Below are 16,771 nucleotides of genomic sequence, written 5' to 3' on the forward strand. Positions count from 1 at the left end.
TCCATGCAGCAACAACCCGGCACATCGGTACTACCTGGCTACTGACCCGGTGAGCGGCCAGCTCTACGTGTCAGACACGAACTCCCGGAGGATCTACCGACCCAAAACCTTAACGGGGACCAAGGACATGCAGTCCAACGCAGAGGTGGTGGCGGGGACCGGGGAGCACTGCCTGCCCTTCGATGAGAACCACTGTGGGGATGGAGGCAAAGCACCAGAGGCCTCTCTCACTGGACCCAAAGGTACACTCACACACTGATGAGCTTCTCAGGTGGAGGGGCGGGGCATGCTGATGGCGCTCTAAGACGGGAAAATTAAAATGTATGTGCAGCGCTGGGACGTGTGCCAAGGCAGCACGCTCTCTGCCTTTATTGGATTGGTTTGAGATATGAGTCATGTGTTGATGTCAGATTAAGAACAGCTGTGATTTAAGGTGATGTTGTGGAATATAATAATAATGTGCATACTACAGGCATCTGACTCTTAAAGTGAAAGCTGCTGCCCACCATGCACAACAGGTAGCCCACAGTCAAACAGCACATTGGATTGCTCACTTCTGCATAAAGTCCTCTGGATGAAAAGGCCAAGATGAATTGTTGTGTGCGAGTGTTGCCCGCTCTGAATGCCAACTGCAATAGCTCAGCTTCAGCTGGGTGATAGAGGCTCATGTGAAGGCAATCTGAGGCAGCGACTCTAATGATGGAGTGGGTGGAAGCTGAGACCAGAGAAGAAACAGCAGATGGCTCCTATTTTTTTTCTCCCCTCAGACATTTGGTCAAATCTGCTCAAATGTGACACTTTTCATCTGTCTGGGACTCTCAGAGCGTCGAGCAGCCGAGCTTCCAAAGATTCACCGCGGGCTCCCCGGGCTCGTCAATGTTTTAGCAGAAAGCAATCTTGTGCAGACCTCGCCACAGGTCAAACCAAAGCACTCACCTTCCATAGAAGCTTTTAAAGGCTTCATTGAAAAAGAAATCAGACTGTGAGGGGAGAACTGAAAGTGAAGCTTATTCAAAACCAAGCAAGGCGGGATGAGTCGCCTTCAGTCAGCACCGCCGCACGCTCAGACCAGTGTGGAGAATGAAAAACAGTCTCCCTGCATGTGAGGTGTGATTGAATCCTATAGGTGCCGTCAGGTGACACAGGGAGCAGCACGCACGCCGCCGTGCCCCCTTCGTGTATTTTCCCAGTTGGTATTTGCAAACTCCATACTGGCCTCGGCTGCAACGAAGAACTCTGAGCTGACACTCAATCATTCAGACAATTTAGTCCCGCAGTCGTCACCATGGCAACCGCCTGTCTTTCAACCACCCTTTCATCAAAAATTGGCCGAAGCTGTCGTTCCAGCTCCCGTGCTCATTCATTTCCTCAAATGGTGTGCAGATTGTTGATGATTGCCTGTGTCCCAAAAAAATGTCAGAAAATCTAAAAAAAAAAATAAAAAAAAATAAAAAACTGGCCACTCATTGTCACCCACGTCTCCCCAGGTCCTTTTTTAGAGAGGCAAGAAGCGGCAAGTGCGTATATACCGTCTGAATACAGCCTTTCCCACTTCTGCCTCAGAAATAATTTAATAGCAGAAAAGCAGTCTATGAATTATTGACTGCTGTGCTTTTTGCAGTGACCTGAATAATGGGAAGGCAAGCTTGACACATGTATCCATCGTGTTCTGTCCACTGAGTCATGCAAGCAGAGATGCTGCATATCTGCCATGTTGTGCTGTTATCACAGGGCTCTCTCTCTCTCTCTCTCTCTCCGTCTCTCTCTCTCTCTCTCTCTCTCTCTCTCTCTCTCTCTCTCTCTCTCTCTCTCTCTTGCAGGCATTGCCGTGGACAGGAACGGCATGATTTACTTTGTTGACGGCACCACGATCAGGAAGGTGGACCAGAACGGCATCATGTCCACTTTCCTGGGCTCCAACGACCTGACGTCTGCTCGCCCCCTGACGTGCGACAACAGCATGGACATAAATCAGGTGACTTGTGCGCCCGAGTGCCAGACAGTTGTTAACCCGGCCTGCGAGCTCGAAGGGAGCGTGCTGCAGCGCCACCTAGTGCCCCCCCGCCCCTCTTCCAGTTTTCTGACCCATGACTCATCATTGATATTCAGCCTTATATAACAGCTTACACATTACATATGCAGCCTAACTCTTCTTATCCAATATTGTATTTTGGAGTTTTCCCAGGAGAGCAGGACTTGCAGGGGCATGTTTTTAAATCTACCTTATTGCAGTATTTTGATTAACACTTCTCTAAATCTTCCCTCTACAAAGTGAAAGAGCTTTTTTACATGCTGCTCCGTCAGTCTGGATCCTTACGCAATTAAATTTGAAATTGCAAAAACACTGGTCTCTCTCTCTGGGAATTTCAATCATTGCAACGGGAAATGCTCGCTCTCGCTCTCCTTGGCTGCTGTTTAAAAGAATATTAGAATCTGGATGTTTAAGTGCTATTCATTTATAGTTTGGCATACGTTCATTACAACACACTCATTGTGATGGTCTCCGATTCCCCATGGTGGTTTTTAAAGTGCACGATCTGTTTGTTTCATGGATGGGATGTTTTGAATGACTCTTTTTTATTGCATCTGTGTTTGTATAATCCGATCGTAAGATGTTTTCTGTTATCTGCTTTATGATGTTAGTCTGTGACATTGTCTCTGCAGAGCACTTTGAAAACGGAGAGTTTAATCTCAGCAGTAGTCCCGGGTTATATCAATGTTAAATATGAGAAAAAACATTATACTGACAGATCTTATCCAGGGAAAAATATGACATCTGTGGGAGAAAAAAAAATCTCCAGTTCCTGGAACGCCAAGAATATAAAGTCCTCTGTGAAGAAACCTCAGAGACGGAGACGGAGCTTCGTTTTTTTTCTCTGAAAGTTCAGGAGAAAAACATGAGGAAGATGTGATTTAGGCAGGAAGGGGAGACATGAAGAGTTTATTGAGTTCTCAGGTCACGGCAGATGATGCGGAGGGAAGAATAATTACTCAGTTTGGGGGGCTTGTTTTGATGTGGCTGGGGCTGAATTAGTGCTCGTTGGGATACTGGGGATTGAGGACACTTAGAGCACACATGGTAATGTAGCAGGGGAGAGGCTGCAGCACATAAAACCTTTGCTGCTTGCCGCCGGCTTTGTCCAACCAAATTTACTGTCAAATTTTAAAAAAAAAGATGGGACATAAAAGCGGCACAGAGCGAGACACACACACACACACACACACACACTCGCACACACACACATAATGGCTTACAGCTTCAACATGACACCTCCTCCTCCCTGTGTTTGAATGATAATACCCCTCCTTTTGAAGTTGGAGATTTGACTGTTGATTAAAAAAAAAACATAAAAAAGGTTTTATCAGATGAAAGATGTTGCTTCACACCTTCCATATCCTGTTTGTGTAGAATGAGATTTGTGAAGTGTGTTTTTCTGCTGAGAATAAAAGAGCCACAGGATCAGGTTTGAACACTTCGACATACGTGCAGCAGACAGAGCCGCGCTCTTTAGCTGTTTGTTTTTTAGCAACAAACTCATTTACATTTTAATTAGTGTTCATCTTCCATAAGGAGAGGGAGTACAACACTTCAAACACAACACTTCAAAAGTAGACACAAAGAAGTATAGAAGCAAAAACATCTGACCCCAGATTTTATAAATAGTCTGGTGTCCTACGGAAAGGTTATAACAGAAGTGAGAGAAGATGAGAGTGAGGGAGGAAGCTGAAGGCTGCTGCTCTGTTAGCTGGAGGACATATTTAAATGTAAACACAAGGAGAAAGTCATTTGTGTTTGTGTGTGTGTGTGTGTGTGTGTTTGTGTGTGTGTGTGTGTGTGTGTGTGTGTGGGTGGAGGACTTGAAAAGGGGAACACATAAGAGAACATGGAGACAAAGGATTAAGCTTGTCACTTCTTTTACTAATTACTAAGTCATTTGGTTTGAGCCAATGAAGACGTAGTGTTGGCGAGACGGTCCTCAGGCATCCCTGCGAGACAATTGGCTCCGTGCAGTTTGACGAGTGGCAGCCTTAAAGGCAGTTTTGTTTTATTATTAATCACCCTTTTGGAAAAGCACAATTGAAAAGTGTTAGTGACACAGTTGTGTGTTTGAAGGCCGGGCCAGACAAACAAGCGTGATATTCTCTGACACATTTCTGACGAGCAGACTGAGAGAGAGGGCCGGGGTGGAATCTGATATCTGCTCCTGAATTTACCAGAATGTGACAATTACTGCTCTTCATTTTTTTTTGCTTAATTGACATTTTTGTAATTGATGCCAAACTGTCCACCTTCTTTGTTCAGTGAGTAAAGCACACATAGTAGCAGGAAGGTGTGAAGTGCACTGTGACGGATGTTTCTGTGACTATAATCAGAGGAGCTCTTCTCCAACAGGCAGCGCTGACAAATTTTAAAGGGGACATATTTTCAGAAATCCACTTCTAAAGGTTTTTTTTTTTACCATTGATGTTGGTAACCTGAGTGTCTATCAAGCCATCAAAAGTGAAATGAATCCATCCAGTCCTTTGTTTGTGTCTGCACGAGTCTGACAACACAGAGAGAAATGCTCCGTTTCTAATGTGCCCCCCTTGTGATGTCACAGTGGGACCCTTCCCTCCATCTCCTACATAGACTCCACTTCCAGACTAGAGATAAACTTTAGCACAGGTCGGCCATTTTTATTCTCTCTAGTGAAGGAGTGATGTCTAACTGGAAAACTCAGGGGGCGGAGTCATTACATTTAAAGAGACACACACACCAAAACGGAGCGTTCTGAGCGAGCTGGTTGGCAGACTAACGGTCATGAACGCTGCTAATGAAAGACCTAACAGACCCTAGAATCACCACTGACTTTAATAAAGCCTCAAATCAAATAAATACTTGGTGCACTAAGTTTTAAATCTCCGTAGCAGCACGACAAAATGTAAATGTATCGAAGACACAGAGGGCGTAATGTCAGGCGTGAACAGTCAGTGCGACCAGGATTATCCAGTAAATGTATGTATCAGCTGCATGCGCACAAAGAGATAAGAGCTAATCTTTAACCCAAAAGGGATGTGATTATGGAAGTCTTTATTTCCTTGAGGCCGGTTGAGATTGTGTTTTCTACTAAACCAAACTAGAATAATGGAACAAGAGACGACTCTGCAACTTTTAGCTCGAGTTTGGTTCCTGCACCAGGCGCCGTGTGATGTACCAAGTCTTTACGTTTCACCTGTAGAGACGTTGCAGGCAGATATGTCACGGAGCTTGTGATTAAAGAAGCAGTGACAGACATTAATCCAACGCTGTCCTGTATTTCAGGTGATTCTGGAGTGGCCCACAGACCTCGCAGTCAGTCCAATGGACAACTCTCTGTTTGTCCTCGACAACAACATCGTGCTGCGCATCACAGAGAACGGTCAAGTGAGCATCGCAGCTGGCCGACCCATCCACTGCCCGTCGGCTGGCCTGGAGCGCGGCGTGGCCGGTGGTCAAAGGGCACAGCTCACCCCTCTGGAATTCGCTGTTTCCATTGCCATATCTTACCATGGGGCCATCTACATAGCAGAGACAGATGAGAGAAAGATGAGCAGGATCCGGAAGGTTTCTGTGGATGGGGAGATAACACATTTGGCAGGCACTCCCTCGGACTGCGACTGCAAGAACGATGCCAACTGCGACTGCTACCAGACAGGGGACGGCTATGCCAAAGATGCCAGGCTCAATGCTCCATCTTCGTTAGTGGCCGCTCCAGATGGAACCCTCTATGTGGCAGACCTGGGCAACATCCGCATCCGGGCCATCTCTAGAAACGGGCCAACATTGACTTCCAGTGTGGGCACATACGAGGTGGCTTCCCCGGATGCCCAGGAGATTTATGTGTTTGACAGCAACGGCACCCACCAGCACACTGCGAGCCTGCTCACCGGGGACTTGAAATATTCTTTCAGCTACAGCACGGAAAACGACATCACAGCTGTCACTGACAGCAGTGGCAACACTCTGAGAATCCGCAGAGATCCAAACCGGACGCCAGTGCGGATCGTTGCCCCTGACAACCAAGTGATCTGGCTGACCATGGGCACCAACGGTGGACTGAAAACACTGACAGCGCAGGGCCATGAGCTGGTGCTCCTCACCTACCATGGTAACAACGGTCTCCTGGCGACGAAGACGTCGGAGATTGGCTGGACGACTTTCTACGAGTAAGTAGGATTTAGACTGGCAGGTGAGAATCCTTATGTCACTCCCAAAGTCAGACGGATTTGGGTCACAATTCACTCAAGCTTCCTGCATCCCTAACATGCCCATTGTAGGAATATAACACACCTCCCATTGTGTGCATACTAACAGACGTTATGTAAGCACATCCACTCGGCCCGGCGGCAGATAGTTTAGTGTTCCGGGGAATGGATTCCCTGATTCTTAAGGCTGAAGAGGCTCGCCAGTGACTGAGCTGAGAGTGATGCTAATATCTACGTCAAGTGTTTTAAATTCTTTTCTTAAAAACCTCGAGACATGAGGAGGCTGTTCTCGTCTTACCGCTCAGTACCAGTTTACTCTATAATTGGTTCTTACCTGCACAGCTTTAGGGGGCTCATTTAATTGAAACCTAATTATAAAATGTGCCTCAGCTCTGTCGTGTAGCCTAGTTAGACTCTAATAACTCAAAGTACGCTACTTCACCTTCTTCTTTCTAACTTGTCTAAAGGCCCCGACACACCGAGCAGACGGCAAAGAACTAGTGGTGTCGCCGTCTTGGCCAAAAAGTTGCACTTTTTGAACACACCGCAAAGACTTCAGCCGGCGGCCAATCACCACGTACGATCTGCCCGCGTGACAGGAAATAACAAACGACAGTAGTCCATTGTTAGGGTACAAGAAGACCATTTTCACAACGCTGTCGCTCACCGCTCGTATTACAGGTCGCCAACTCATCGAGAATAATGTCTGATGGAAAGTCAAAGTGTAGAAAATGGCGTTGTCAGTCAAAAAGAGAAGAAGCAGCGGAGACGACAGATGAGGAGAAACCACACGAGAGCATGGCTCAAGGGCATTTCCTGCACCTGTGTCGAGAGGTGGAGATAAATGAAACAACCAATCAGAGAGGTTCCTCTCATAGACTGCAGCTCAGACGTTTGACCAACTCGGACCGACGGCCGACCAGCCTGAAAACATGTCACGAATCAGACGTCCCATAAAGTCGAGGTTAGCAGGAGATCGTCTGTCCAATGAGTGGCCTGTCAGTGGTTGAATTTCTCTCCTGTGTGTGATTCACTGTCATGTCTCATTACGCCACAAATGATAACCCACGATAAGTAAAGAAGCAAAGCGTTCAGTAGAGACTGTAATGACATATCAATCATCCAAATAATTGAATTCATTCCAGTAAAACTGGTGTCTGAAGAGATGTGTCACTTCCCCATATCAAATATTTGGATTGCGCCTCAGGTTGATGCAGACAGCCTCTCACTTACACTGAAAACCCAACATGACGGGAAAGTGACATTTTAATTACAACAAAGTCGCCGGTCTTACTCCACAAATATAGAAGGGCTGATGATTAAACACACTGTGGCACCGCGAGCCGCCATACATGTCCATGCTTTGTCATTTTACGTTCTCGTTGTCCAACAGCTACGACAGCGAAGGCCGCCTGATGAATGTGACGTTCCCCACCGGGATGGTGAATAACTTGTACGCAGAGATATACAGCGCTCTGACCGTGGACATCGAGAGCTCCATGTCAGACGAGGAAATCAGCATCACCACCAACACCTCCACCATCCGTGCCTTCTACACTCTGGCTCAGGGTAAGTCCACCCTCGCTCCCCCCCCCTCCCCGACTCCGGCGGCGAGTCTGTAAGCTGTTATTTGTCATTGTTTCGAGGGGTCGCCGGGGCAATGTTGAGTAAGCTTAAGTCGTGTATCATCAACGCTCAGAGGGTCTGACAGACGACAGTGTAAATGATTACTCTCTGGGCGTGCGGGTTTGGAGTTACAGGGAGACACATCAACCTTGTATCTAAATGGTTTCTACTCTCTGCCAGAGCCAGATGGTCCAGTTATTCCTGCACATCACTCATCTGCACTCGTTTTACAGAAACCGTCTCATCTAGAATATTAAGGACTTAAGTGCACTGAATGTTTTTCTCATGGGAATATCTTTACATAAATTGTGGCGTGTAATCACGTACGCCTCTGTCCTAAGTTGCTCTTTTTTTCTCGCTCTCTGTTTGATTACAATCAACAGACCAATGTAGAAGTAGCTTTCAAGTGGGCTTTGACAACTCGCTGAGGATTACCTACGCCAACGGGATGGACACCCACTACCAGACAGAGCCACACATCCTGGCAGGCGCCGCAAACCCAACCGTGGCCAGACGCAACATGAGCCTGCCGGGGGAGAGTGGGCAGAACTTGGTTGAGTGGCGCTTCCGCAAAGAACAAGCCAGAGGGAAAGTAATCGTGTTTGGACGGAAACTCAGGGTATGTTTCAGCGGATTTTTTCCTTCTTCCTCGTTGCATATGCAAATGATCAGATAGCAGAGTAGCTGCTCTGGCCTTGTTTTCCACAAAGTGATGGATTGTTATTATTAATGACAGGAATTAATCGCAGGAGGTAAAAGTCTGATTAAAGCGTCGCAGCAGGGACAGATGTTTCTTTTCTCTGTCTGCAGCTGTCCTAAGCTTTCATCACATCAACACGTACTTCCTGATGTCGAGAGCTTCCTCTCATTTTTGCACACCTCCACTCATTTCTCCTGCGTAGAATCTGACACGCAGATTTATGATTAAGGGCACTTCATGAACTCAACTTTGAATGGTTGCGTTGCCTTTTGAGTAATTTTTTATACCTATTAAATTTGAGAGGTTGTGATTTAAGTGTACCTGAACAACAGCCAGAGTGTCTCTCTGTTTAATGAGCCTCATAAAGGGGCTGCAAATCTTCTGACAATGGCAGAGTGTGCTTAATAATCAGTCTTTTCTATCAGTGAGACAGAAACTCTCAGTTTCAGTAAGATGAGCTCTCCTCACATCTCTTCCACAGGTAAACGGACGAAACATCCTGTCAGTCGATTACGACCGCACACTGCGGACCGAGAAGATTTACGACGACCACAGGAAGTTCCTCTTAAAGATCATATACGACACAGCAGGCCACCCGGTGCTGTGGATGCCCAGCAGTAAGCTTCTGCCCGTTAACGTGAGCCGCACTAGCAGCGGGCAAATCAGCGCCCTGCAGAGAGGGCCGACCACGGAGAGGCTCGAGTATGATGGCCAAGGCCGCCTCATTTCCAGAGTGTTCGCTGATGGAAAGATCTGGAGTTACACCTACCTGGAGCAGGTGAGAAAAGAGGCTGACATGAGGAAACAGGATGTTCCATTTACTTTGCAGCAGGCCGGTCATTAAGACTACAGGCTGAACAGAGTCCCTGACATGAGGTCACCCTGAAGAAACAGCAGCTCCGTTTATATAAGGACTCTTTCTGCTGTGAATACTTAAACACACTCATTCATTTGCACTGCCAGGAGATTAAGTAGCATCATTTACAAGCTTTAGATATTCAAATGTGGAGGAAGAGGTGTCCACAAGATATGCCTCAAATCTGTCATTAAAGTTCGGAATCAATCGTTCAGTAATTAATCACTATTTGTAAAGCACCAATTTATAACAAGTGTAATCTCCAGACGCTTCTCACATCCCTGTCGTCCACACTTCCTCCCCGCTGAGGTGAAGGTCGGAGCAGGCCGTGCACCAACGAGGACGGCGGTCAGCGGTTTGGTCTAATCAGGTTTATCAAAGATCTTTTTAAAAAGGAGCCAACGTGGTGTGCAGTGCAGAGCCCTCTCATTAAAGCTCATGAGTCTCCCTTCACCACAGACTGTTGTATTGGTTAAATAGACAGGGAGTGAGAGGACGCTAACGTGCACCAAACGTGGAGTTGAGGTCTGCACTCCTTCATACTGAGTTAAACCAGAAGACTCTTCTATTTGCTGTGTGTGCAGCTGACAGAGCTCAGATGATTCTCACTGACATTTACTCGTTGTTTCTCAATCTGAGTGACAGAAATCTAAAAAGATTCAAATGCTTCTGTAAATATTTGTGTCATTTATCAGGACTTGTTTGGGTTCAGGTCTCCGAGTCTGCAGCCCCAGACACCTCTCCTTCCTCACTGCTGCAATGTGTGCAAACAATAATGTGTTCAAAAAGAAAAATAGATCTGTGTTCTTCTGTGAATAGGTTTTTTTTTTTTTTTCGTATATTCATGAAGAGCAGTGAGAAGCTCAGCTGTTGAAACATGCAGAGATTTCCTGAGCCAGCCTGGTGTGCATCCTGTCATTGCGTGCGTGACCTGGCGAGGCCATGTCAACACTCTGACATAAGGAACACAGAGAGGAGCTCAGGGAGCGCAGGGAACCTCCGTGTAGCTACGGATGACTGCGCCTGACATTTTAACCGAAAGGGTTGTACGCCTAAAGAAGACAGAGCGCACTCCAAACTGCACACACTGTAAATTAATGAAACGCCTCTCTGTGGGTCCTGGAAGTTAAAAATGAACAGAGGTAATGTCGTATGTTGACTGGGTTGGCTGGGTTTTTCTACATTGACAGATTTTACGACTGGCTGCACAACTTGTAGCTGCTGACTCAAAGTACCGAAGTCAACACTTCCTGTTTTATCCTCCTCTCAAACAGGAAGTATCTGCTGGTTCTGCCTGCACTCGCCCGCCTGGCGTCGCACATGTATTATGCATATCATACAACTCAACAATACTTGCTTTTTTCTCTTCTCCCTCCAGTCCATGGTTCTCCTGCTCCACAGTCAACGCCAGTACATATTTGATTTCGACTCCCTGGACCGACTTTCTGCCGTAACCATGCCGAGCGTCGCACGCTACACCATGCAGACCATCCGCTCAGTGGGCTACTACAGGAACCTTTATCACCCTCCAGAGAGCAACGCCTCGGTGGCTGTGGACTACAGCGAAGATGGCCTCCTGCTGAGAGTGGCTCACCTGGGCACAGGGCGCAGAGTTCTGTACCGGTACCGCCGGCAGAACAAACTGTCAGAGATCCTGTATGACAGCACCCGAGTCAGCTTCACCTACGACGAGACGGCAGGCGTGCTGAAGACGGTCAACCTGCAGAACGAAGGTTTTATCTGCTCCATCCGTTACAGACAAGTGGGTCCGCTGGTGGACCGGCAGATTTTCCGCTTCAGTGAGGACGGCATGGTCAATGCGCGCTTTGATTACACCTATGACAGCAGCCTGCGGGTCACCAGCGTGCAAGGCGTCATCAACGAAACTCCTCTACCGATCGATCTCTACCAGTTTGACGACATCTCAGGAAAAGTGGAACAGTTCGGGAAGTTTGGGGTGATCTACTACGACATAAATCAGATCATATCCACCGCAGTCATGACCTACACCAAGCACTTTGATGCACACGGACGCATCAAGGAGATCCAGTATGAGATATTCCGCTCGCTCATGTACTGGATCACTTTCCAGTACGACGACGTCGGCCGAGTAACCAAGCGAGAGATCAAGATAGGCCCCTTTGCAAACACCACCAAGTACAGCTATGAGTACGACGTGGACGGCCAGCTCCAGACTGTGTACTTGAACGACAAAGTGATGTGGCGCTACACGTATGACCTCAACGGAAATCTGCATCTCCTGAACGCAGGAAACAGTGCCAGACTTCTTCCTCTACGCTACGACTTGAGAGATCGCATCACCCGCCTGGGCGATATCCAGTACAGAATGGATGAAGACGGATTCCTCCGTCAGAGAGGAGCGGAGATATTTGAGTATAACTCCAAAGGACTCTTGGTGAGGGTCTACAGCAAGAGCAGCGGATGGACCATTCAGTACCGCTATGATGGACTCGGACGCCGAGTTTCCACCAAGACCAGCTTGGGCCAACACCTGCAATACTTCTATGCAGACCTGAGCTACCCAGCCAGGATCACGCATGTATACAACCACTCCAGTTCAGAGATCACGTCGCTCTACTATGACCTGCAAGGCCACCTGTTTGCTATGGAGATCAGCAGCGGCGAGGAGTTCTACATCGCCTGCGACAACACCGGCACGCCTCTGGCCATCTTCACGAGTAACGGCCTGCTGGTCAAACAGCTCCAGTACACGGCGTACGGCGAGATCTACTTCGACTCGAACCCAGACTTCCAGCTTGTGCTCGGGTTTCACGGAGGACTTTATGAGCCCCTGACCAAACTGCTGCACTTCGGGGAGCAGGATTACGATATCATGTCTGGAAGGTGGACCATTCCAGACGTTTCTACCTGGAAGAAACTTGGCAAAGAACCAGCTCCTTTTAATCTGTACATGTTCAGAAATAACAACCCCATCAGCAAAGTCCATGAACTGAGAGAGTATGTTGCAGGTAAGAGATATCACAGCATGCTGTTATTGATGATGATTGATTAGAGTCTGCAGCGAATGATCTTCCAACATATAAGGCCGAGAGGCTGCAGCGTTTCTTTTTTTCAAATGTTGAGCGCTCAAGTTGAAAAATCTTTCAACTCTTCAGAAAGGCGATGTTGAAGGCACCGACGGCATCTTGTCTTGTGCATCCTCTTTGCTCCGTGTCTGCTCCTCATGTTAGCATTAGCAATAGCCACATGTAACGCTCGGTCCTTAGCCCCCTCATTGAAAAGCATTCCCAGTGTGGTGAAAGGGGCGGGACATATCCAAGAACAAAGCTTAATATGACGAGACGAAGCCAATTACGAGAGAGCAGGTTGACCGACCAATCAGATCAGACTTGGGGACCCTTAGTGCGAGAGATTCTGAGCGAAACAGATGAGAGAGGACATGAAAACAGACACTTTACTCAAACATTAGTGAATGTGAACGTATTTTAGTAGAGACACATAAATTAGAAGGGCCGAATATGAGACCTTTACAACTTCCTGTCTCTGATTTCTTTCCCTCAAACAGATGTGAACAGCTGGCTTGTGACCTTTGGCTTTCATCTTCACAACACCATCCCCGGGTATCCGGTCCCGAAGTTTGATTTAAGCATGCCGTCCTACGAGCTGATGAAGAGTCAGCGCTGGGACGATCTGCCGGTGGGTAACTCTCAAACATCTCTCATGAATACAGAACAGAAAAAAACAATTATTCCCCTCCAGCCGACGAGTGGAGAGACTCAGACAGACGACAACAAATTACATTGTTTTTCTCTCACATCACTACATTATAGCTGCCATCGCTTAATTGGAGTGCTATGTATTTCATTGAATATCAGTTTTAATTGGGTGTTATTTGCATAATGATATGCGCACTAAGCAAAAAGTAGTTTCTTGCTTGTTGTTGGAGTCACCAGTTGAACACATTTTAACACTGTCCGACGACACATGCTGTTAAAACCATCTTTTGAAGCTATTTATGATTCCTTGGTCTGACGCCTTCGCTAAAAAAAAAAGCTTGCTGTAAAATTGTCATGGGGGATTTATCTACTTTTGGCTGCAGAACACAGCTTGAAAACACCATTATATTAGACAGGGATGAAAAACTCCGGAGGCAGAGCAGTAGCTGGTTCTAAATGGCCTGGAAAGTCAGGTTCTGCCATGTTCAGGCGTTAACGTTTCACTGCACTTTTCCTACAGTCTATCTCTGGGGTCCAGCAGGAAGTAACCAGACAAGCCCATTCCCTCTTGTCATTCGAGCGGCTGCCAGAAGTCCACCTCACTCGAGGTCGCAGAGGTGAAAAGTCTTGGCTGTGGTTCTCGGCGGCGATGTCTCCCATTGGACGAGCTGTTATGTTTGCCATCTACAAAGGCAGCGTCCACACTCACACACTCAACGTGGCCGGCGAGGACTGCATCAAGGTGGCGACAATCCTCAACAACGCTTTCTATTTGGAGGACCTCCATTTCACCATCGAAGGGCGCGACACGCACTACTTTGTGAAGCCGGGCCTTCCGGACGCCGACCTGGCAGCGATGCACCTCACCAGTGGACACAAGACTCTGGAGAATGGCGTGAATGTGACTGTTTCCCAGTCCACCACCGTCATGGATAGTCGAACTCGCCGCTTTGCAGACGTGGAGATTCGCGCCGGCAGTCTCGCTCTGCATATCCGCTATGGATCCACGGTGGACGAGGAGAAAGCCAGGGTGGTTGAGCTCGCTCGTCAGCGCGCCCTCGCCGGCGCGTGGGCGAGAGAACAGCAGCGAGTGCGAGATGGCGAAGAGGGGGTCCGACCTTGGACAGAGGGGGAGAAGAGGCAACTTCTGAGTAGTGGAAAAGTTTTGGGGTATGACGGGTACTATGTGCTCTCCATTGAGCAGTATCCAGAATTAGCAGACAGTGCTAACAACATCAACTTCCTCCGGCAAAGTGAAATTGGGAAAAGGTAACAAAACGAGGTGAATTTTCTGCCAAAGAGACAGAATGACGAGCAGCTGTCATCAAAGGTTGCTGTATGTACCCTGAGTGTCCATGTGTTTTTGTAAAAAAAATAAAAAAATAAAAATACAAGGGGTCAATGGCAATGCTGTGCATTGTGACCTCGGGACTACAGAGTAAATGTATAACTACACCCAGCCTTAACACGGCAATTACAGGTCGCTTCCTCTGTCGCACAAGTCTTTTGGACTCTGGACTCTAAAGCAGAGGAAGAGTGGTGTTTTGGGAACAGTTATCATATTTAGCCGTTTTTATTTTCCTTCCTTTTATTTTGATTTCCATGGAGAAGAGTCTGGCTCAACAGAACGTCTTATTAGAGCTAGAGAAATGTTTACATCGGGCCGGAGAGTTTGACACCGCAGGAACAAACAAAGTCCTCGACAAACTCCAAAAAAAAAAAAAAAAAAAAAAAGTTTTGTTTTTAAAAGTCAAAGACTGGTGACATGATGGATCTCCTCCCCAAACAGCCACCATGTATTTATCAGACTCAGCACTGTAAACTGACCGACGTCCAGCTGTCTCATTCTCTCTGAGGGGTTTTTAACCAGACAAAAAAGACAAACCGTTTTCATGTTTAAATAGCCAGTCTTCATTGTGTGGGGGGATGGACAGTGACAGAATGAGAGACTCTGTTGGGTGGGTGGGGGGAGGGGGGGGGGGGGGGGGGGGGGTTAGCACAGGGACACCATGTTTTGTAAATTATGCAAGAGGTCTTTGTGTTTTTTTAAGATTTGAAGTCAATGTCTGTATTAGTCATATTAACGGTTATTTATGTTGTGTTTATACATGACAATAAAGTCCAGCTGATTTTTAGATTTTATTTTCTTAGATTTTCATGCTTTTATTTTGAAGTTTTGTTCCTCTTTACATGGCTTATGTGGGGCTTCTTCACAACGCTCTGTTTAAGTAATGAACAGAAACCTGTGCATGTAGTGACAAGTATTTACAAGTGGTGATGTATCTATAACATGCAGTCAACTATTATTTCCACTAAATTTCATGTTTCTGGGGCGTAACGCCTTTTTGACCCGGCTTCCTGTCCGATGAATATTTCATCCACACGAATATTTCATGAACCCATCGCACATAAACAAGGTTACAGTGGTTTCAGATATAGTCACGTCCATGTTCTCGGTAGGTTCTTCTTCTTCTTCTTTGGGTTTGTTTGAATGTTCAGTGCACTCATGGATTAAAACTATATTGGGGTTCTTTTTTGGTGTGTTGTTTTTTTATAGCAGCTCGTTTTGGTTGGCGCCTCACAAATCCAATGGTTGAAAATGGAAAGGAGAAGCGGTGGACATGAGATGAAGGACGTTTTTTTTGGGCATTATAAAAGTAGAATGTCTTTACAACGAGTGTCGGCCTTCGTGGTCCAAAGATGATCAAAGATCATCCTGAAGCGTTAAAGATTGACCAATGATCAGGCAGCAGCTTGAAGACGTTTCTCTCTTTTACGTCGCTGATCTGTAATTCACACGCTGAACCTGTGGACATGCAGAGATGTCAGAGTGAGGCTGCTGCACACTGCAGAGCTGTTCGTGGTTCGCTGTCTTGCTCAAGGGCACCTTGGCAGTACTCCAGAAGTGCTCTGGCTCTTCTCCAGCTCCCAGACCTTCTTCCATACTTTGATCCGGCAAACGCAGGCGAGAAACACGCACACGCACAGACGGGATCTGTGGACGTGGAGCGATGTCAGAGTGAGGCTGCTGCTCTGCTACGCAGCAGAGCTGTTGGGCTTTCCTTGCCTTGCTCAAGGGCACCTTGGCAGTACTCCAGAAGTGCCTCTCTTGAGCAATCAGGCTAACTTCTCGGGGGGCGGACCACTTGAACTGGCGACCCTCCGGTTCCTAACCCAAGTCCCTGTAGGCCGAGCCGCCCCCCTATTCTAACCCTGAAAGCACTTCATGTTGGAGTTCATGTGTGAACGCTGGAAAGCCGGATATTTAACGTGATAATTGGCCTTTGATGAGCTTTCCCACAGCCATGTACGAGCGCTGAATCAAAGCGCTGCGGAGTTTCTGATGATGGAACACACAACGCTGAAAACAACCCCCCTCCATATGAAAGTGATTCTCTTTTTTCATGCCAAACTTCAAACAGCATTTCTAACCTAATGGGAGAACGTTGAGCGCTCGCTCAAAGGTTGCTTTATGCTGTTGTTTTTGACCTCCTCTCTGCTGCTGCCACGTCGCACTGATGCTGCACATGCTTTCAGAGATTTAAAGAAGCGTTCTATGACATACACTCCCTTTGATTGTTTCTGCAAATCTAAAATATATGCCTTCAAAGTTCTCATGAGCCTCCCTTAGGGTATACTTCCCTTCCCTCTTTCACCACCGACCTA

General features: G+C 47.1%; 1 protein-coding gene across 1 annotated transcript in view; it reads left to right on the forward strand.

Moving 5' to 3' along the window:
- LOC306829400 (teneurin-3) overlaps positions 1 to 14,854 on the forward strand; it is a 132,061-nt gene extending 117,207 nt beyond the window's left edge. The window contains exons 20-28 of the mRNA XM_079352443.1: positions 10 to 242; positions 1,821 to 1,975; positions 5,303 to 6,186; positions 7,619 to 7,794; positions 8,235 to 8,470; positions 9,033 to 9,329; positions 10,786 to 12,397; positions 12,955 to 13,085; positions 13,626 to 14,854. Of these exons, the coding sequence (XP_079208569.1) occupies positions 10 to 242; positions 1,821 to 1,975; positions 5,303 to 6,186; positions 7,619 to 7,794; positions 8,235 to 8,470; positions 9,033 to 9,329; positions 10,786 to 12,397; positions 12,955 to 13,085; positions 13,626 to 14,378 (4,477 nt within the window). The 3' untranslated portion in view covers positions 14,379 to 14,854. The remainder of the gene's footprint in view (positions 1 to 9; positions 243 to 1,820; positions 1,976 to 5,302; positions 6,187 to 7,618; positions 7,795 to 8,234; positions 8,471 to 9,032; positions 9,330 to 10,785; positions 12,398 to 12,954; positions 13,086 to 13,625) is intronic.
- The last annotated feature ends 1,917 nt before the right edge of the window (positions 14,855 to 16,771 follow it).

Source organism: Symphodus melops (genome assembly GCF_947650265.1).
Source record: "Symphodus melops genome assembly, chromosome: 9".
Taxonomy (NCBI): domain Eukaryota; kingdom Metazoa; phylum Chordata; class Actinopteri; order Labriformes; family Labridae; genus Symphodus; species Symphodus melops.